At 40.8% G+C, this 23,051-nt stretch overlaps 2 protein-coding genes across 4 annotated transcripts in view; one reads left to right on the top strand and one right to left on the bottom strand.

Moving 5' to 3' along the window:
• The window catches only part of LOC127395192 (guanine nucleotide-binding protein G(q) subunit alpha), a 150,013-nt gene extending 137,197 nt beyond the window's left edge, over nt 1-12,816 (top strand). For 2 of the 3 annotated variants that reach the window (XM_051641763.1, XM_051641761.1), the window contains one exon: nt 6,957-12,816. In XM_051641763.1, the coding sequence (XP_051497723.1) occupies nt 6,957-7,147 (191 nt within the window). In that variant the 3' untranslated portion in view covers nt 7,148-12,816. The other variant, XM_051641762.1, reaches the window with a different exon arrangement.
• Nucleotides 1-23,051, bottom strand: part of LOC127395183 (uncharacterized) — a 432,114-nt gene that overhangs the window by 187,948 nt on the left and 221,115 nt on the right. The window lies entirely within an intron of this gene.

Below are 23,051 nucleotides of genomic sequence, written 5' to 3'. Positions count from 1 at the left end.
TGTTCCTCCTCAGGTACAGGACTTGGAACTTCCTTTTGCTGAACTGCATGAGGTTTGTTTCAGCCCATTTCTCCAGCCTGTTGAGATCCCTTTGGATGGCAGCCACTCCTCCCAGTTTTGTGTCATCAGCAAACTTGCTGATGGTACACTCTGCCCCATCATCCAGATCATTAATGACAACATCCTGGTATCTAAATTGGAAAGATATGTATTCAATGGATGGACCACTCAGTGGATAAGGAAATGGCTGGATGGTCACACTCAAAGGATAGTGGTCAATGGCTCAATGTTCAATGGAGACCAATGACAAGTAGCATTCCTCAAGGGTCGGTACTGGAACCAGTGCTGTTTAACATCTTTGTTGGAGACAAAGACAGTGGAATTGAGTGCATCTTCAGCAAGTTTGCTGAGGACACCAAGCTTTGTGGTGTGGTTGACAAGCTGGAGGGAAGGGAGGCCATCCAGAGGGACCTTGACAGGCTTGAGACGTGGGCCCATATCAACCTCATGAAGTTCAACAAGGCCAAGTGCAAGATCCTTCACCTGGGTCAGGGCAGGCCCAAGCACAAAGACAGGCTGGATGGAAAATGGATTGAAAGCAGCCCTGAGGAGAAGGACTTGGGGGTGTTGGTTGATGAGAAGCTCAACATGAACCTGCAATGTGCACTTGCAGCCCAGAAAGCCAACCGTATCCTGGGCTGCATCCAAAAAAGTGTGGCCAGCGGGTCAAGGGAGGTGATTCTCCCCCTCCACACTGCTCTTGTGAGACCCCACCTGGAGTACTGTGTTCAGTTCTGGATCCCCCACCATAAGAAGGACATGGACCTGTTAGATAGGGTCCAGAGGAGGGCCACAAAGATGATCAGAGGTCTGGAGCACCTCTCCTATCAAGAAAGACTGAGAGAGTTAGGGTTGTTCAGCCTGGAGAAGAGAAAACTCCAGGGGGACCTTATTGTGGCCTTTCAATATTTAAAGGGAATTTATGAGAAAGATGGATAAAGACTTTTAACCAAGGCTTATAGTGACAGGACATGGAGTATCAGGGTTAATCTGAAAGAGGGTAGATTTAGATTGGACATAAAGAATAATTTTTTTTATGATGAGGATGGTGAGAAACTGGAACAGGTTGCCCAGGTAAGTTGTGGATACCCCCTCCCTGGAAGTGTTGGATGGGGCTTGAGCAACCTCGTCTAGTGGGAGGTGTCCCTGCACATGTAGGGGGATTGGAACTAGATGATCTTAAAGGGTTCTTCCAACCCAAACCATTCTGTGATTCTATGTTAAATGGGACTGGACCCAGTATTGACCCCTGGGGTACCCCAGTAGTTACTGGCCTCCAACTATACTTTGGGCCACTGATCACCACCCTCTGATCCCAGCCATTCAGACAGTTTTCAAATCCTCTCAGTCTGCTCATCCAGCACATACTTCATCAGCTTCCCTATGAAAATCTTATGGGAGACATCAAAAGCCTTACTGAACTCTTAGTAGACAATATCCATCGTTTTCCTCTCATCTACCAAGCCAGTCATTTCGTCGTATCAGGTTATTAGGTTTTCAGTCAGCTCAGAGAAACCCTCTTCTCCTTTGCCATGAGTAAGGGAAACAAAAGAAGGTTATGGACCAGTAGTGCCATAACTAGTAGGCCAGACGTGAAAGTCTTTAAGCTTCTGACTCTAATTCTGCATATCTTGCTGGACTTAACCCCTTAGACAAGGTTATGGTTTGATTTTATTTATTCTGATGGAAAGATGGGGCGTGTTACACAGCCTGTGGCTTGCATGGGTCTCTGTGTCGTCCCCTCTGCTGTTCCAGCACCCTGTTTGGAGATGTTGAAGACTCATCAGAATTAGGTATTTTTCAGCTAGATTGCTTCTCCTGTGCAGTTTCCTGTGTGGTAACACAATGGAGAAAGTAGCATAGGGATGAGAAATGCTCACCAGGATGGCAAATGGAACTGATTAAGTAGTTATACTGCACAGTATGCCATAACAACACTGGATGAGCAACTGAGATGTGTTCAAGGGTTAGATTATCACATGAAGGTATGCTTTCACAACTAATACTAAAAGACTGACTAACAGACTAGAATAAAGAGCTGGGAGAGGGGAAAAAGACTAAATGGGGCCATGCTTGGGAAGGAAAGAAGAGAAAAATGTCTATCAACAGGAGCACACTCCCCTCCAGAGTCTTCAAAGAAAATAAATTATTACACTCACCAAGATAATGCAGCCAAGCCAAATTGTAGTACTTTATGTAAAAAACCTGACTATCATACAGGGAGACCCTTTGAAGACTGCTAAGTAAGGAGCAATGGAGAAGAAATCTGAAGATTTGTATTATAATTATTTTCCAAGATTATTTAGACCATAACCACTTATCATTGTAAATCTAATATTGGCTCATTCCCTTTTTCCTAAATTCCTGAGGTGGCAAACTTTCTTTTTAACCTCGGTTTTCTATACCTGAACTCCAGTAAAAAAAAAAATAATTATATTACATGATAGCCAGGAGACGTTATTAGATAATGCACACAGCATGGGCAGCAAACAAGAGGAGCTGGAGGCCATTGTACAGCAAGAAAACCATGATATAGTTGCCATCACTGAAACATGGTGGAAAGACTCATACAACTGGAGTGGTGTGATTGATGGCTACCAACTTTGCAGAAGGGATAGGCAAGGAAGGAGAGGTGATGGGGTGGCCCTCTATGTTAGGGATGGATTTGAATGCCTAGAACTTAACAATGTGAATGACAATGTTGAGCATCTATGGGTAAGAATCAAGGGAAAGACCAATAAGGCAGACATCATGGTGGGAGTTTGTTATAGACCCCCCAATCAGGATGTAGAGGCTGATGAAATATTCTATAAGCAGCTGGCAGAGGTCTCACAATTACCAGCCCTTGTTCTCGTAGGGGACTTCAACTTCCCAGATGTCTGCTGGAAATAAAACACAGCAGAGGGAACAGTCCTGGAGGTTCCTGGAGTGTGTGGAAGACAACTTCCTGACACAGCTGGTGATGGAGCCAACTAGGGAAAGTGTCCTGCTGGACCTGCTACTTGTCAACAGAGAAGGCCTTGTGGGGGATGTAAAGGTTGGAGGTCATCTAGGGCAGAGTGATCATGACATGATAGAGTTCTCAATTCTTAGAGAAGCAAGGCAGGGAGCCAGCAGAACTGTTACCTTGGACTTCCGAAGGGCAGACTTTGGCCTGTTTCAGAGCATGGTTGAGAGTGTCCCTTGGGAGACAGTCCCAAAGGGCAAAGGAGCCCAGGAAGGCTGGTCATACTTCAAGGAAGAACTCTTAAAGGCACAGGAGAAGGCCAGCCCCAGCACCCGAAAGACAAGCCGATGGGGAAGAAGATCAGCCTGGCTAAATAGAGAGCTTTGGCTGGACCTCAGGAACAAAAGGAAAGTTTATGGCCTTTGAAAAAAGGGGTTGGCAACCTATGAGGAATAACAAGATGTAGTGAAGCTATGCAGGGGGAAAATTAGAAGGGCCAAGGCTCAAGCAGAACTCAACTTGGCCACTGTGGTTAAAGATAACAAGAAGAGGTTTTTTCAGTATATCAATAGGAAAAGGAAGACTAGGGAAAATGTAGGCCCACTGCTGAATGAAGTGGGTGCCCTAGTGGTGGAAGACATAGAAAAGGTGGAGTTACTGAATGCCTTCTTTCCTTCAGTCTTCACTGCTAAAGCTGTCCCTCATGAATCCCAGACCATGGAGGCAAGGGGAAAGGTCTGGAGAAAGGAAGACTTTCCCTCAATAGAGGAGGACCGGGTTAGAGACCACTTGGCCAAAATGGACATCCATAAGCCCATGGGCACTGATGGGATGCACCTGCAAGTGCTGAGAGAGCTGGCAGATGTTATTGCTGGGCCACTCTCCATCATCTTTGAAAGGTCATGGAGAACAGGGGAGGTGCCTGAGGACTGGAGGAGGGCCAATGTCATTCCAGTCTTCAAAAAGGACAAGAAGGAGGACCCAGGGAACTAGAGGCCAGTTAGTCTCACCTCTGTCCCTGAGAAGGTGATGGAGCGACTCATTCTGGATATCATCTCTAAACACATTGAAGAATAGGAAGTTATTGGGAATGGTCAACATGGATTTACCAAGGGTAAATCATGCTTGACCAATCTGCTAGCCTTCTATGATGACATAACTGGTTGGCTGGATGAGGGGAGAGCAGCAGATGTCATCTACCTTGACTTCAGCAAAGCTTTTGACGCCGTCTCCCATAGCATCCTCATTAGGAAACTTCGGGAGTGTGGGCTAGATGAGTGGACAGTGAGGTGGATGGAGAGCTGACTGTGTGACAAAACTCAGAGGGGTTGTGATCAATGGAGCAGGGTCAAGTTGGAGGCCTGTAGCCAGTGGTGTCCCCAAGGGGTCAGTACTCGGTCTGGTCTTGTTCAACATATTCATCAATGACCTGGACGAGGGGACAGAGTGTATTCTCAGCAAGTTCACTGATGATACCAAACAGGGAGGGGTGGTGACACTCCAGAGGGCTGTGCTGCCATCCAGTGTGACCTGGTCAGGTTGGAGAGCTGGGTAGAGGAGAACCTAATGAGGTTCAACAAGGGCAAGTGTAGGGTCCTGTACCTGGGGAGGAAGAACCCCATGCACCAATATAGGTTAGGGGTGGACCAGCTGGAAAAGCAGTTCTGAGGAGAAGGATCTGGAAGTCCTGGTAGATAGTAAATTATCCATGAGCCAGCAATGGGCCTTTGTCACCAAGAGGGCCAATGGAATCCTGGGGTACATAAGGAAGTGTGCGGCCAGTAGGTTGAGAGAGGTCATCCTCCCCCTCTGCTCTGCCCTGGTGAGGCCACATCTGGAATACTGCATCCAGTTCTGGGCTCCCCAGTTCAAGAGAGATGGGAAACTACGAGAGTCCAGTGGAGGGCAACAATGATGAATGGGGGACTGAAGCACCTCTCTTATGAGGAAAGGCTGAGAGAGCTGAGACTCTTTAGCCTGGAGAAGAGAAGGCTGAGGGGCAACCTTATTAATGCCTCTAAGTATCTAAAGGATGGGTGCAAGGAGGATATAGCCTGACTCTTTTCAGTAGTTCCCTGTGACAGGACGAGGGCCAACAGGCACAGGCTGGAACATAGGAAGTTCCATTTAAATATGAGGAAAAACTTCTTTATGGTGAGGGTGACAGCACTGGAACAGGCTGCCCAGGGAGGTTGTGGAGTCCCCTTCTCTGGAGATATTCAAGACCTGCCTGGATGCAGACCTGAGTAATGTGCTCTAGGCAATCCTGCTTTAGTGGGGGAATCGGACTACATGATCTCTAGAAGTCCCTTCCAACTCTGACAATTCTGTGATTCTGTAAGGAAAATTTGGATACAGGCTTTGAATAGTGCAGTACATTTTGAGATAGGACAACCCTACCTGTTTCTATCCACTTTAAAACTTTAACAAAATTCTAGGAAGTTGATTAAAATGATATAGACTAAGAAATGGCCAATTCTATTATTTGTTTAAAATATTTATTAGCAGTGGGGATTCAAGCTAGGGAGGAGTCAACTGGGAAAGTAGTCAGTAGTGGTGGCTGAAATTCAGTGTTGCGAGTCTTACTCTCCTGCTGGGTTCTGGAGGCTGATGGAGAGTGAGGTGAGCTACATCTGCCACAAAGGTGGAACTAAGAGTCTCAATTCTAGTCTTCCAGGTAAGATACTCACCTTTTATTAAAGTCAGCTAGTCAGCTTTAAAAACTGTCAGACAAATACAAGTTACTCTTGAAGATAGTTGAATTTAGGAAGACCAGTTGTCCTTACAGAAAGTTGCACAGAACTGCTGAAGAAGCCCATGGGACTGAAGTGCTTAGGTGCTTTTGGACCTCCTCCAGCAAGCCTGTCAAGACCTTCAGGCATTTTAATATATTTGGCAGTCTGCCCATCACTTCATCTGTTTTACCTCTTTGGGTTGCATTTGTCCAAAATAATCACTTGGGCTGGCACCTAGTGAAGCAGCAAGTCTTGCATGTGGACCCTAATGAGTATTTCTCCAAGAAGGCAAAAATAGGTGAAGGGAGTGAGGTCAGGGTGAGAACAGAAAGGAGAAATGCCTTCAGGCATGTTGAGCACCAAGTTGTTGATATGGTCAGCTGAGAGTTAAAGCCACAGTTTGGACCCAAGGCTGCCCTTGCTGGTGCAGTGTGTTTGCACTTTGAGCTCTGCATGAAGCTAGTGAAGGGTCTAGGGCACAAGTCTTACAAGGAGCAGCTGAAGGAACTGGGGTTGTTTAGTCTGGAGAAAAGAAGGCTCAAGGGAGACCTTATCGCTCTCTACAACTGCCTGAAAGGAGGTTGTGGTGAGGCGGGTGTCAGTCTCTTCTCCCAAGTAACAAGTGATAAAACAAGAGGAAATGGCCTCAAGTTGTACCGGAGAGGTTTAGATTGGATATTAGGAAAAAATTATTCACATAAAGGGTTATCAAGCATTGGAACAGGCTCCCCAGGGAAGTGGTGGAGTCACCATCCCTGGAGGTATTTAAAAGATGTGTAGATGTGGTGCTTAGGGACATGGTCTAGTGGTGGATTTGGCAGTGTTAGGTTAACGGTTGGACTTTATGATCTTAAAGGTCTTTTCCAACCAAAACAATTTATGATTCTATAAAGCAACTATTTCTACTGTTGCTCATTTTGTGTGGTTATAGAGAATTTTAAACATCATATGGAAGAAAGAGTATAGTCAGCAGGATAAGAAGAGTTGCATGATCCACTTCTGGAATTTCCTTCTATTTTTATTTTTTAATGGTTCCTACTGGGAAAAAATAATATATGGTAGTATTTATTATTTAAAATGTTCCCTTCTTCTCTTACACAAGGATCACAGACTGAGTCTTTCTTCTGTTTTCTGCTCCTAAGGTTCCCCTCCTAAAGAAGCTCAAATATTGAATTTACTTTAGGAAAAATTGACTTTCTCTTCTTAATTATCAGGACCACAACGGGATGCACAAGCAGCACGAGAGTTCATCCTGAAGATGTTTGTAGACCTGAATCCAGATAGTGATAAAATTATCTACTCCCACTTCACATGTGCTACAGACACAGAGAATATACGCTTTGTCTTTGCTGCTGTCAAGGACACAATCCTACAGTTAAACCTGAAGGAGTACAACCTGGTCTAGCTGTGTCTAGGAGACCCTCCAAGACCACCTTTGCGTGATTGAAGATACACGAGGGACTGTATTATCTGTGAAAACAAATTGCGTAATACTAATTTATTGCCAGCATGGACTCTGTGAATGTCCACAGAGTTTTTAGTTAATATTATTATTTTATTTAAACTATATGGAGGAAAAAAAAAATATGCTGAAGTACATTCACAGTACATTTTCTTAATTTTTGAGCAAAATCTTGTGACTTGTTTTAAATTCTCAGTTGTACACTCACAAAGGATAACAGTTTTTTTGCTATTGAAACAAAATCAAGCTGGTTTCCTCTTTCCCTGACCCTTTCTCTGTCCCTCCTTCCTCTCCCTCTTATGTTTTCAAAGGTACAATGGCTGTTTTCCCAGTTGCATTTCTGGTAAAATATTTTCTGTTGAGCGCTTTGGTCAGGAAAAATTAATCAGAACTGAAGTTATCAGTCATTCAAATTTTACAGAATGTACTTTCTCTGAAGGATCACAAGTACTGATAGTGTGTTTTTTAAATTCTTGACATGGGTCTTTTCATTCTGTCTTCACTTTTGAGGCTAGAATATTGAGATTGCAAAATAGAAATAGTTGTGCATGGATTTAGAATTTAACCGTACTTTCACAGTTCAAAAAGATGCATAGAAGACAGTAATGAAATAAACCTGGGATGTTCATGGAATATCATATCTTTAATTGCCATGTGCCATTATTTTTTCTTTATTCACAAATGCCAAACAGAAATGTCACAGACACTACATTTTCCTGAGTGGCTACAGCCTGAAATGGTGGTGGTTGGCTTTTTTTTTTTTCCCAATTGTGTGCATTTTTTAAGTTAGAGATTTTTTAAAGCATGCTTTTCCACAGTAGAAAAAAATATTTTTGTTGTATAAAATCTTGCCAAATCTTTTTATAAAACCAATGCTTTTGAAACATAAGATACCAATTGAAATGCCAAACTGATGGAATAGGAACTGACCTGATTGAGTCAACTGCCAAATTATAAACAAACATAGTTTCAGCTCATATGTTCCCTTTTCTAGAAAGCGTTCCATTTTCTAATGCCAAAACCAACAGTGTGAATGAATATGCTACTAGGTATATGTGTACAGAAGACAGTTTAACTCTCTCCTTATGTCAGAGATAGGATGAGATTGCATTAAATGTTTTCTGTAATAATATCAAAGCACCTTTGTACAGCATGAAATTATTGAGTGATCACATTCAGGAACCTTTCTTGATAAGATTGCCTCTTAACCAATTCACAGACATTTGGTAAGCTTCATGCAAAATAGCCTCTCTTGATGTTCTTTAGAAAGATTTTTTTTATGTAAATGAAACAGTGAGAAAATCACTTGACATTAATATGTGCGTTTTGTTAACAAAAATGTAGCACACATTGATGAGCATCTTAGGTTGACAGGTGTTTTTTTGACCAGGTGCATGATTGCTAGGAAAAGAACTTGGAGGTCAGATGTAATTTGATTGATTACAGTGCCAAGTAGCACTAGAGTGTACTTCGCACAGAATTTGCTGCCTCTCAGCAGTGGAGGAGAGGTGGAAAGGGAATAACTTATTAGTTTAGTAATCAAGTTAACAATAAATACTAATGATATGTTTTTCATACTTAACCCTCCCAACTCCAAAACAACAATAATAACAGTTGCTATTTTTTACTTCCCTCATAAAACACCTTATAACTGAAAACAGGTTGTAGGTATAATGCAATTATGAATGCTATAATCACTGTACATACATACATACATATATATATATGGTAGCATCCATATTGGCTTTATAATAATTATTTTTTGGCAAATTGAATGTGCTGTGTTGATATGTATCTATGTAATTGTATCATATGTCTTACAGCTAATTTACATTTTAAATAATGTTATTTTATTTACTTGTTAAGAGAAGGATGTAAATTTTGTCATTTTATTTCTGACTAGGGCTTTGTTGTTTATATTTTAAAAGCAAAAAAAAGCTTATTATAGTACAGAGTGGTACTAGCATTGTGCTGTGTAGAATCATTTGTACATTCCTGAGTAAAAGTAAATTGGAGACATGCAGAGGACATTCACAATCAAAACAATGCTTAAATCTTGTCAGGGCTTTATACAAATGTAGAAAATGGCTTTGTTGGAAAAATGTATGCCATTATATCTACGATTGGAACATAAGCTCTTAAACATGAATTTGTATTTGGCATATTCAACTTTGGGTAATTTTACCTTTCTAATAGCCTTTATTAGAAAAGTTAATGTAGAGACATTTCAAACCATTCAATGTAAGTACTAAATGAGTATATGCTGTTTCCCTAAAAATATCATGAAAAAACACAGAACATTAGATCAGTTAAATATTGTTTCAGAAATTACAGAAACCTTAGATCTAACAACAAAAAAGTCACTAGTGTTAACATTTTTAAGGAGCTAAAGAATTTTATTTAATAAAGCAAAAGCAGGTAGTTGTAGGTTACAAAAAATGACAATGACATTCTAAACACGTGATCAGAACAATTGTTCTTGTTATATATGTCATTATAAACTTGGTCCTGATCTTGCTTATAAACATAACAAATCTTCTGTTTCCACTGTTGATTATGAAGTGCGTGATAAGATCCCTTCTTTTAACCTGGGAATACATTGGCCACCTTGGATTTAGTGATATAAATAGAACTGTATAAAAACCAACCAACCAAACAAAAAACCCAACAAAACCCAACCAAACAAAAAAGTGGTGGCTAAAAAAAAGGTTTGGGGTTTGTTTTGTTATGTTTTTGATTCTGAGGGAGGGGAATGGTGTTTTAAGTTTTGTATAAAAACAAAACAAAAGTGTACTCATGCTTTATAGATATATTGTGATTGCAGATTTCAAGAGTGTGTGCCACTGGGCTACTTCTGGTATATTTTAATTGAGTTGAACCTGTGGCAATGTTTAGATAATTTGAGCATATTCTGCAAAAACATATATTCAGCATGCTAATGGCAGCCTTACATTATTCACCTAGCACAGCATTGCAGTGTGACAGTGTTTACAAAAACATTTCCTTTTTAAATGACAAAACTATTCCCACTTGCAATATATTCCATTGCTGTTGCTGTTTTCCATTATGCATTATAGTGCTTGAGTCCAGAAGTATGTGCCACTACCATGAAGCTGAAGGCAAAACCAAGACAGAAACCCTTTTAACTTTGCCAAAATTATGTGATTTCATTGGATGTCATAAATGGGAGAGGAGGGAAGGAAAATATCTCAGGTATCTGTGTATTCTAGGTATTCACTAGTACAAGAAGGCTGTAATGTGTGTTTTACAGAAACCTTAAACTTGCTTTTTTCACTAACTGGGACTGTCCTGACATACATAGGATAATGAAGCTATAAGGGCAGTTTACTTTTTATAATTCAGACTCTTTGGATTTTATAGAATCATAAATTGTTTTGGTTGGAAAAGACCTTTAAGATCATAAAGTCCAACCGTTAATCTAACACTGCCAAATCCACCACTAAGCACCACAAATCCACCCGAAGCACCACATCTACACATCTTTTAAATGCCTCCAGGGATGGTGACTCCACCACTTCCCTGGGGAGCCTGTTCCAATGCTTGATAACCCTTTATGTGAATAATTTTTTCCTAATATCCAATCTAAACCTCTCCGGTACAACTTGAGGCCATTTCCTCTTGTTTTATCACTTGTTACTTGGGAGAAGAGACTGACACCCGCCTCACCACAACCTCCTTTCAGGCAGTTGTAGAGAGCGATAAGGTCTCCCTTGAGCCTTCTTTTCTCCAGACTAAACAACCCCAGTTCCTTCAGCTGCTCCTTGTAAGACTTGTGCCCTAGACCCTTCACCAGCTTTGTTACCCTTCTCTAGATGCGCTCCAGCACCTCAATGTCTGTCTTGTAGTGATAGTCCCAAAACTGAACACAGCATTTGAGGTATGGCCTCACCAGTGCCAAGTAGAGGGAAACAATCCCTTCTCTAGTCCTGCTGGCCACACTGATACAAGCCAGGATGCCATTTGCCTTCTTAGCCACATGTCCATGCTGTCAGCTTATATTCAGGTGACTGTCAACCAGCACCCTCCAGTCCTTTTCCACTGGGCAGCTTTCCAGACACTCTTCCCCAAGCCTGTAGCATTGCATGGGGCTGTTGTGACCCAAGTTCAGGACCCAGCACTTGGCCTTGTTGAATGTCATCCAATTGGCCTCAATCCATTGATCCAGCCTGCCCAGATCCCTCTGTAGAGCCTTCCTACTCTCAAGCAGATCAACACTCCTGCCCAACTTGGTGTTGTCTGCAAATTTCCTGAGAGTGCACTCGATTCACTTTTCCAGATCATCGATAAGGATATTGAACAGAACTGGCCCCAAAACTGAGCCCCTGGGAACACCACTTGTTACTGGCCACCAACAGAATTTATCTCCGTTCACCACAACTCTTTGAGCCCAGCCATCCAGCCAATTTTTTACACAAGAAAGAGTACATCTGTCTATTCCCTGAGCAGCCAGTTTCTCCAGGAGAATTCTGTGTCAAAGGTTTTACGAAATTCTAGGTAGATAACATAAGTTACAGTATAAACAGTAATTTTTAGTCATACTGCCACGAGATTGTGAAACACTTTTTAAAGTTTCAATGTGGAGAAGAGACTTTTTGCTGGCTGTCAGTCAGAATTTACTGCATGATTTGCAAAAACTTTAAAAGGGGGTAAAAGGGCTGCATATTAAAACATTGCTAGACTCCGAGCTTTTGGTTGTAAGATACAAAAGACTTTCAGATTATTCAACCTAATGCCCCTTCCCTTGTTATGTATCCTTCACAAAGAAATAATAGGAGAAAGCAAAGATATGTTAGCCAACATGGAAAAAAAAAAAAGCCCAAATAATTTATTATATATGCTGCTGTTCTTGAAGCTCTGCGTGTGTTTATCCTGCATTACATTAGTAAACTAATGAAGTGTGCACAGTATATTAACAAGGCCTATGAATGACCTACCTCTAGTTAAGAAATCAAGAAAATAAATATGTTTTGGAGAGACTGTCACAAGTTAGGAAATTAAAATTATTTGTTGTAGATATTTAATGGCTTTTTTAGCCATTCACACTTTTGTAGATACAGTCCCTCTTCGGACATAAACTACTGTCATATGTCCCTGTCCATTTTGTTAGTTTAGTAGAGATCTTGAAGAACAATATGCTTTGGTTTGATAAAGACCGCTGATATCTTCTCTTCTTTTTTTTTTTTTTGCTTGATCCTTAATATTTTGAGTTGTATCAATCAAAACAAACATTTCCATGCAATGAGTAACCTATTGAGGGTCATTATTTCTCTAGTTACAGGGATTTCGCTCAAGCTTTTTTACGGTAGCCATGATGCAGGAAAGAAAGGAATAGAATTATTTGGGCAAAGTTGATGTTGAAGATAGTGTCAAAAATGCAAGAGAATTCAACCAGATCAATCTTATTCTAAAGCTGTTTTTGTGTTTGTGTGGGTTTTTTTCTCTCAAAGGATTGTCTAAGCTGAAGTCTATTGCTGGATTCCTTATTTATCATGCTGCAGGAAATCCTTATTTGACCAATATATTGGGGGGGGTGTCAGATGCATTTTTTATTTTGCAATATTTAACAAAAATAAATATCATATTTGCTATTCTTCAAGTGTCATTTAAATGCATGCATTGTCTATTGTTTGGGGGGAAAAAATAGGGTGGGTTTTTTTGTTGAAAAATCTAATGCATAAATACTACTCCTCAAAAATCCTGCTAGATAAAAGTACAATATTTTTGGCCATAACTTTGTACTTCTTTGTTCTCTATTATGTTATTACAACAGTTTAAATAAGGTTCTTGGAATACAAATAATTTGCCTAAATAAGGACTTCAATGAATTGCTATTTTTCTTTCCTGTTGGGGAATGTAAAGGAGAGGGATCAGTGAGGAAGGATTTGGTTTGCCTTTATGTCTCAGAGAGAATAATCTCAACAAAAATGCAAGTGCAAGTTGTGATATTTAGATATGTGAAATAGATGTAGAAACTGTATTAATGGGAAAAATTGTGCATAGTTGTGACATAAACTTACATCACATATTATGATCATATGACCAGATTGCTGAACAATTTTGTACTATACTGTCCCAAACGACTAGGAGTTCCAGAGTATTTGTAAACAGAGAAAGCTTCATCTGCTACAAAATATGCAGTTGCCTGATCCTCACGAACACTTCTGGTATCAGTGACAGTGAAGTTTCACTAAGCATCTGACCCATTTTCATAGCTCATTACTGCCAAAATGAATCACCCTCTAATTCCTCCTCAGTTCCTAGGTCTCAGCTACATGGTGCTTTCTCTCTCCCTTGTGTTGGTCCTTGGTACCTGGTAAACCAGTAAACTGGGTGAAAACAACCCAAATAATTTCTGCTCTTCTTGCTTGGCTAGTTTAGTACTCAAATTTTCCATTTTGTGAACCATTTTGGCTAATTAATGGCTCAGACAAGTGCCAAACTGACTAAAAGGAAGAGGTAGGAGTGTGTGGCCAAACGAAAGGCTTACAAGTTAGAAAACAAGGAGTAAGACTACCTAACCTGAAATTTCCATGAACAGTGAGTAGTATCTAAACCACACATTTTAAGTACTTCATGGGCTACTTAGTTATTTTGGCTTGGGAGGATTGCCCTTTTCATTTTGAAAGACCTTGATTTAACTTTTATTCAGGAAAAAAAAAAGGCCTTTAAAGAAAATGGTAGGACAGGAAAAACTCTTTTATGCTCCCCTGTAAGAATAAGAAGTATGTGTAAAATATGGACTAAAACTAACTGTATTCAGACTGAAACCAGCAAGTCATGCTTGGTTTTAGGAATTTAAAAGTATAAGAATTGGGCTTTCATTTGTCTCACATAAAAAAAAAAAAGTTTCTGTTTATTTCCAGTAAGATCTTAAAAATAAAAAAAATATTCTTCCTTCTGAAAATATTAAAGATGCCATGTCACTGTGCATGACATACAAGATTTACTGTCTCCTTCCCCAAACCACTCCCTCCTTCCCCCTTCACATTTGTCTATCACACTGATTCTTTGCTTCCTGCCATGTAAGGAAAATATTTTTACAGTACTGCTCTATGTATGTACTTTCTGGAATACTTTCTGATCCTTCTGAATTAAGTGCAAATTGATCTTCTAAAACTGAACAATAGTAGTACAGCTGAAGAATACCAGAGCTTCTTGATTAGTCTTCTGTCATCTTCCTTCTACCATTTTCCTCTGATTATTTTTCTATATCTTTCCTTTATGCTGTTTGTCATAAAGAGAAGGTTGCTTGACATATCAGATTCTGGCAATAATTACGGAACTGTTTATTTTGGCTAAATTAAAGATAAATTGTGACTAAGAATAGGATCAGAAAATTCCAGTAATTTGGGGCAGTTCCCATGTGGAGATACATTTTAGAAAACAAAACTATTACAACAAAATAGTTATTATACAGTCCACTGAATCATACAGTGGGCCAAATTGGGACAAAATTGCTCATTTTAATTTGTCATTTCACACTGCAAATAGAGAATTGTATTTGCCAAAATGTTACTGAAAATTTGCGCTTTTTTTTCCACAGTCCTGTATGAGGTGACTACCAATCAACTGAAGAAATGCATTAATTCAATATGTTAAATTGTATTCTTGCAGAGATACTACAAAAAAAACACAAAACAGGACTTGCATGCAGTAATTATTTAAGAATTGCACTTCTATACGGTGCTGTTTAACATATTTGTCAGTGACATGGACAGTGGCTGACAACACCAACCTGTGCAGTGTGGTTGACACACTGGAGGGAAGGGAGGCCATCCAGAGGGACCTTGACAGGCTTGAGAGTTGGACCCACACCAAAGTCCTTCACCTGGGTCGGAGCAATCTTAACCTTCACAGTTACTGATAAGACCTGATTTAGTTTAGGTTAAGACAATGACTGAAATATAAAATGTATGATTAAGATTTTATTCAAATACTTTGAAATTTCCCTGTTTTATCTGAACTTAAGTTAAGCAACCTGATTATTATTGTGGGGCAAAAGGCCAGATATATACATAATCAAATTGGATAGTTTCCTTGCCTAATAATTTTTTGTTTTAACACATAGATCAAAATATGTTTATAATTTAGCTGATGGAACTATTCTTCTTGAATTGCAACAGATTATTGTAGTAATAAGACAAAAAGCTCACTTTTCCTCATATTAGGTATGTAATAATATAATTCAAAGTGTTCAAATAATGTAATTATTCATATTTGTAAAAATAAGCAGCTTAAATGGTTTTCAGTAATATTTATGAACTATTTACTGCATTACACCTGTTGTGGGAAAGTGCAGAAATGGTGACACAAGTGGAAGCTTTCTGTGGTTATGGATAAAATTAGTCTATTTTTATATATATTTATACATGTTGATTTAATTTCTGATAATATGAAAAAAACAACTCCACTGAAGATAGCAAGATGCAATTCCATTTAAAACCAGAATAGCAAAAAATTATATAGCTCCAGAAGATGAATACAGAAGTCATCTAGATGATGGTGTTTAGTGTAAATGAACTCAGCAAATTTCAGAAGCTGAAAAAAGCTTAAGCAAACCGGGAAACAATTTTTGAATGGTTTAGGTGTATACCTTTTCAAGGTTAATGGAAAAACATAAAGTGGCCATGAGATACTTTGTTAGCATATCTCTTAGAGCGTATGTCATAGTAATGTCCTATGAGGAGCTGCTAAGGACTTTGGGCTTGTCTGGTTTGGAGAAAAGGAGGCTGAGGGGCAACCTCATTGCTCTCTACAGCTTGCCGAGGAGGGAAAGTGGAGAGGGAGGTGCAGGATCTCCCTGGTATCCAGTGATAGTTGTGGGAATGGTTCAAAGCTGTTTAGACTGGATATTAGGAAGCATTTCTTCACTGAGAGGGTGGTCAAACACTGTAACAAGCTTCCTAGAGAGGTGGTCAGTGCCCCAAGACTGTAAACGTTTCAAAGGCATTTGGACAACGCCCTCAATAACATGCTTTAACTTTTGGTCAGCCCTGAATTGGTCACAGTTGCACTAGATGATCATTGTAAATCCCTTACAACTGAATTATTATATTCTATTAAATTTTATTCTATTTTATTCAATAGATTCATGTAAACATTTCTTACCTGATTTGTCACAAAATACAGGAAAGTAATGCAGGTTAAGAGCTCTTTCTCCCTTACTCTCATATTCTGAGTTCAATAATACATACTACTGCAGTGTGCAGAATGACAGCTCCAAGGTGCAACAGAAGGGAACAGTACAATGCAGAAAGACATGGAAGACTAATCTTGCAGCCTGAATTAAGTAACTAAAACCAATTCTAATAGTTGACCTGCAACCTGTAAAATATGTGTAATTAAATTATTTGGTAATGTTAATTATTTCTTAACAGAACATGAAATTCTTATTACAAAATGTAATTGTGACTTCGGTAGCTTAGCTGATCATAATTTTAAGTCTGAATTCTTTCAATTCTTAATTCAATTGCTTTAATTACAGAATCACAGAATTGTCAACGAGTTGGAAGACACCTCTAGAGATCATCTAGTCAAACTCACCTGCTGAAGCAGGATCACCTAGAACACATTACTCAGGACTGCATCCAGGCAGGTCTTGAATACCTCCAGAGAAGGGGACTCCACAACCTCCCTGGGCAGCCTGTTCCAGTGCTCCTGTCACTGGGAACTACTGAAAAGAGTCAGGCTATATCCTCCTTGCACCCACCCTTTAGATACTTAGAGGCATTAATAAGGTCGCCCCTCAGCCTTCTCTTCTCCAGGCTAAAGAGTCTCAGCTCTCTCAGCCTTTCCTCATAAGAGAGGTGCTTCAGTCCCCCATTCATCATTGTTGCCCTCCACTGGACTCTCGTAGTTTCCCATCTCTCTTGAACTGGGGAGCCCAGAACTGGATGCAGTATTCCAGATGTGGCCTCACCAGGGCAGAGCAGAGGGGGAGGATGACCTCTCTTGAAGTACTGGCCACACTCTTCCTTATGCACCCCAGGATAAAATATTAAAAAAAAAATATTGCCTTATGCTAGGCTATAAAAGCTAGTGACGTGTGGAATAACGACCTTACAACCTATAAGGTTATAAAGAAGGTATGTTTATTCAGCGCTGGGTGCACGGGGGATCACTCGTCCACAAACGTGCACACTGTAATCGGCAATAACCAGCCAGAAAAATAATTTAGAAATTAATCAATTTATTTGAGGTAGGTGAGCAAACAGCGCTGGGCTGCCGGGGAGTCTGTACTCTGTCAACGGCACGCACACGGCTCTGCGCGGGGGTCCCTTTTATACAGTTCTTTTTCCTGCAGTTCGGGGGGTCCACCCCTCTCGGAAAATTCCATCCTTTTCCAGCCATTTTTGGGAGGTCCACCCCTCTCTCGGAAAATTCCATACCTTTTCCCGCCGTTGCAGAGGGGGGGTCTGCCTCTCTCTCGGAAAATTCCATTCTCTGCATTGTTGTTGTTGTTCTCCGGGACTTGCACAGTCAATCAAGATGTTATATAACTTATAGTTCTATCTACCTGATATGGCCGTCAGCATTTAGCATTAAATAACAAGGTATAACTTCCAACATTAACCATTACATAACAGAACATAACTACAAACATTTAACAAACATTGCAGCCTGACACCCAGCCACATACATTCACATTTGATCAGCAAATTAAATTCCTGATTCACCTATAACATACACCCTAGAGCTGTTGGCAAACTCGTTATATGCCACAAAGTAATACATATTCATCCATGCTGTTGCATATACATTAGGTGTCCGAGGATAGGAAGGGGTTATTACAATTAGTTCTAGGAAATCATTATCATAGATGCCACCCCGGACTCCTCCTTGCTGCGTCCACGCAGTGTCTCCTGGGGGTCGCGGGCAGGGGTCTTTGGGATGTGTTATAGGGCGAAGCGAGTGCGGACCTTCTAGTAGTGCGGTTCTCATTGCCTGCGAGGGTGTGAGCCATGAACAAGGGGAAGCAATTGGTGTGTGAGAGAAGGCACTTGCCGGAGGGTCAGTCCGCGGAGGGGACTGATAGAAAAATAGGGCTTCCCGGAAGTGCGGAGACGTACTTCCGGAGGGTCGGTCCTCAGAGGGGACAATTTGTAGCCAAATCTTGGACAGATATTCGAAGGAAATTGGAAAGAATTGAGGATTGGCAAGAAAAGGGTTTGGATGAGTTATTGCGAGAAGCTCAGAAAGTGTATGTGAGGCGAGAGGAAGAGAGTCAAAGGAAACAGGCAAGAATATTGGTAGCAGCAGTAAGAGAAGGGCATAAGGAAGGAAGGGAACATGAAAGGCGAAAGAATTCACAGGAAGTGGGAGAAAGATATCAAGAGACTCAATATGGACCTGAAATGTTGAGACAGGTGTCAGGGAATGTGGAATGCTTCTATTGCCATAAGAAGGGACATATGAAAAGATATTGTAAAAAACGTTTGCAGGATGAGCGAGTGTTTAAAGAGGATTAGCGGGGTCAGGGGCTCTATTTGCTGGGGACCTCGCGAAGTTCAGAGCCCTTGATAAAATTGAAATTGGGTCCCCAGCGACAGGAATTTGAGTTCTTAGTGGACTCTGGAGCAGAGAAATCAACAGTACAACAAATACCATGGGGATGTTCTTCATCCCCAGAGACTACACAAGTTATTGGAGCTAAAGGAGAACCCTTTAAAGTGCCCATCATAAAAGGAGTAGAGATAGAAACACCTACAAAATTTGCAGTAGGGACCTTCCTGCTAGTCCCTGAGGCAGAGTATAATTTATTGGGAAGGGATTTAATGGTAGACTTAGGAGTCAATTTGGAAATTAAGGAACAGAAGTTACAAGTAAGACTATGTGTTCTTACTGTTGAGGATGAGGCAAAAATAAACCCTGAAGTATGGTATACTCCTGATTCTGTAGGAAAATTAGATATAAAACCTCGAGGTTTCAATAAGAGACCCTGAAGACCCGATAAGGGTGAAACAATATCCCATCTCTCATGAGGGTTGAAGGGGATTACAGCCCGTAATTAGGCGATTATTAGCACAAGGCATATTGGAACCATGTATGTCCCCACATAATACCCCAATACTACCAGTGAAGAAAGCAGATGGCTCATATCGGCTAGTGCAGGACCTACGGGAAGTGAACAGAAGAATGGTCACTTGATTCCCGGTTGTGGCAAATCCATATACTCTATTGAACAAGCTCTCTCCTGACTGCAAATGGTATAGTGTAATAGATTTAAAGGATGCTTTTTGGGCTTGTCCATTAAAAGAAAATTGTAGGGATTATTTTGCCTTTGAGTGGGAAGATCCGGAAACCAATCATAAACAACAATTAAGGTGGACTGTCTTACCTCAGGGATTTACTGAGTCCCCTAACTTGTTTGGACAAGCTTTAGAACAGTTGCTGGAGTCATTTGAAGTAGGGAAAAATGTAGCACTAATACAATACGTAGATGATTTGTTAACAGCAGGGGAAAAACAGGAAGAGGTTAGGCAAGAGAGTATCAGACTACTTAACTTTTTAAGTCTAAAGGGTTTGAAGGTGTCAAAATCAAAATTACAATTCACTGAAGAGGAGGTAAAATATTTAGGACACTGGCTAAGCCAAGGATGTAAAAAACTGGACCCTGAACGGGTTAATGGCATATTGTCCCTCCAAGCTCCCCGAACAAAAAGACAGGTGAGGCAACTTTTAGGATTATTAGGATACTGCCGACAATGGATTGAGAATTATAGCAGTAAAGTAAAATTCCTATATGAAAAATTAACTAGGGAAGGGTTATTAAAATGGGATAATGAAGATGAAAAACATTTGGAGGAATTAAAAATTGATTTAGCAAATGCTTCTGTACTAAGTTTACCAAACACCTAAAAACCGTTTTACCTTTTTGTGAATACAGATAATGGTACAGCTTGTGGGGTATTAACACAAGAATGGGCAGGACAGAAGAAACCTGTGGGATATTATTCAAAATTGCTAGACCCTGTGAGTCGGGGATGGCCTACATGTCTACAGGCAATCGTGACCACAGCCTTATTAGTGGAAGAGGCTGTGAAAGTAACCTTTGGGGGAGAATTAAAGGTGTATACCCCTCATAATATACGGAGCATCCTACAACAAAAGGCAGATAAATGGTTGACTGATAGCCGATTACTAAAATATGAAGGAATATTAGTTCACTCACCTAAATTAGAACTGGAGATTACAAATCTGCAGAATCCAGCACAGTTCTTGTATGGGGAACCTGCTCAGGAATTAGTACACAATTGCATCCAAGTGATAGAGTCCCAGATCAAAGTTAGGGAAGACTTAGAGGAGGAAGAGATACAGGAAGGAGAGAAGTTATATATAGATGGTTCATCCCGAGTAGTAAATGGGCAACGTAAATCAGGATATGCTATAATAGATGGGAAGACCTTTCAAGTAAAGGAGTCAGGGCCCTTAGAGAAAACTTGGTTGGCTCAGGCTTGTGAACTATATGCCCTATTGAGAGCCCTACAAGTATTAAAGGATAAGATAGTGTCAACGTTTGACTCAGTTTGACAACAATGCTCTCGATCCCCTCCCCCTCCCACCCAGGTAGGGAAGGAGAGAGAAAAAAAGAGAGAGAGAGACTTGTCTGGATTGAAAACTGAACCGTGCAACTTTATTTGTAATACTAATACGTGATATAAGAGTGTATATATATATATATATATAGTGATTATACAAAGGTGTGGTAGAAACCTCTTGCCTCCCCCCACCCCCAGCAACTCCCACAGCACTTCCCTCAGATGAGACAATTCCGAGGAATCCCGAAGCTGCTCCTGGAGAAAGGCAGAGAGTTACGAGGGTCAGGAGGGCTTGAGGTCGATGGGTCGACGACGATGGGCAGATGGTGTTTTCCCAGACGCCGGCCACGAACAAAAGAGAGAGAAAAAAGACAGAAGAAGGAAAGCAGACAGAGAGGCAAAGCGAAGCGGCGAGAGAGAGCAAAGCAGGAAGGAAGGAAGTTTTCTTCTGTCATCTCCGACCTTCCTCCGAGCCTACGTAGATATATGGAATGGAATATCTCTGGCCAGTTTTGCTGTTCGTCTAACCCAGCCTCCCACGGGGGGGGCCACAAATCCCCCCGTAGTGTCTGAGCCAGCAGAGCAAAGGCACGACCTTGAGAGCCCAGCAATTACAAAAACATTCCAGTGTCTTATCAACCTAGCAGAACACGCAGTTGCTAGTTGAAGAAAGCTCACTGAAATAAAAAAAAATCAGCAAAAGAAAAACTGGCCTTATCCTGGCTCAAACCAGGACAGATAGGAACAATTTACACTGACTCTAAGTATGCCTTTGGAGTAGTTCATACCTTTGGAAAAATCTGGGAGGAACGGGGATTAATCAATACTCAGGGGAAAGGATTAGTCCACAGAACACTGATTAAGGAGACATTGAAGGCATTACAGGGCCACAAAAGATAGCTGTTGTACATGTAAAAGGACATCAGAGAGGCTTTAAACCCCCTACTCGGGGAAACAACTTAGCTGATGAGGAAGCCAAAAGGGCAGCACTGTTAGTATTAGGGCAATTAAATAATGAGAATGAATCATTCCATATGGTTAAAAGTTTTACAGATAGAAAGAAGGAAAAATTACAACAAACAGGAGCCAAGGAACAGGGTGACAAGTGGATGTTACCGGATGGTAGAGAGGTCCTTCAAAAAGGGATTGGCTCAGAAAATAATGGGGAAACTACACCAACAAACTCACTGGGGAACTTAAGCTTTAGTGGATCAATTTGAGACTAAATATGTTTGTGTAGGGGCTTGTGGAATGGCTAAGAAGATATTGGAAGGGTGCTTAACTTGCCAAAAGGTGAACAAGAGACAATTAAGAGAGAGAATTCAAGGTGGTAGGGAAATAGCCAAGAAACCATTTGAAAAGATACAGGCAGATTTTACTGAATTACCTAAAGTGGGGAGGTATCGTTACTTATTGGTGCTGGTGGACCATCTTACCTATTTTGTAGAGGCTTTTCCTGTAGCCAGAGCCACAGCTAAAACAGTGATTAGAATCTTATTAGAAGAAATTGTCCCCAGGTATGGAGATATAGCTGTGGTCGATTCAGATAGGGGCCCGCACTTTAACTCAAAAATTATTAAAGAGACAGCAGAGCTTTTTGGGACCAAATGGGAATATCATACCCCATGGCATCCACAGAGCTCGGGGAAGGTAGAGAGAATGAATGGAGAAATAAAGAAACATATGACTAAATTAATGGTAGAAACCAAAATGAACTGGGTAAGATGTTTACCACTAGCACTATTATATATTAGAACCCAACCTCGTACCGATACAGGAATCTCACCTTTTGAAATGATGTATGGGATGCCATATGACTTTGGAGTCCCAGGATTGAGGATAAAATTGTACAGGAATACATAGTCAAATTGATGAAGAGAAGGCAGGAATTGAGAAAAAAGGGGTTGGTGGTCCAGAGACCTCCTTTAGACATTACAATACATAAGATTCAACCTGGTGATCAAGTGCTAATCAAATCCTGGAAAGAATCCTCTTTAACACCTCGTTGGGAGGGACCCTTTGTTGTTTTACTTACCAAAGATACAGCCCTTCGAACAGCTGAGAGAGGGTGGACTCACGCCAGTAGAGTCAAGGGACCCATCCAACCGACTGAGTGGACCAGACCCTATGAAATTAAAAATTATCCGAAAAGTGTAAGACTCATGCAAGCTCAAGAAGAGTGGGAAGCTCGATGGCAATCCAGGTGGGCTCAGCTGTTGAGACCATGGGTAGAGGAGCTCTTTGGAACAATTTCGGCCTCTGAGGCAACTTTCCTACCTCAGGAGCTA

This window comes from Apus apus, chromosome W (assembly GCF_020740795.1).
Source record: "Apus apus isolate bApuApu2 chromosome W, bApuApu2.pri.cur, whole genome shotgun sequence".
NCBI lineage: Eukaryota > Metazoa > Chordata > Aves > Apodiformes > Apodidae > Apus > Apus apus.
This window is presented reverse-complemented; position numbering and strand designations above follow the sequence as displayed.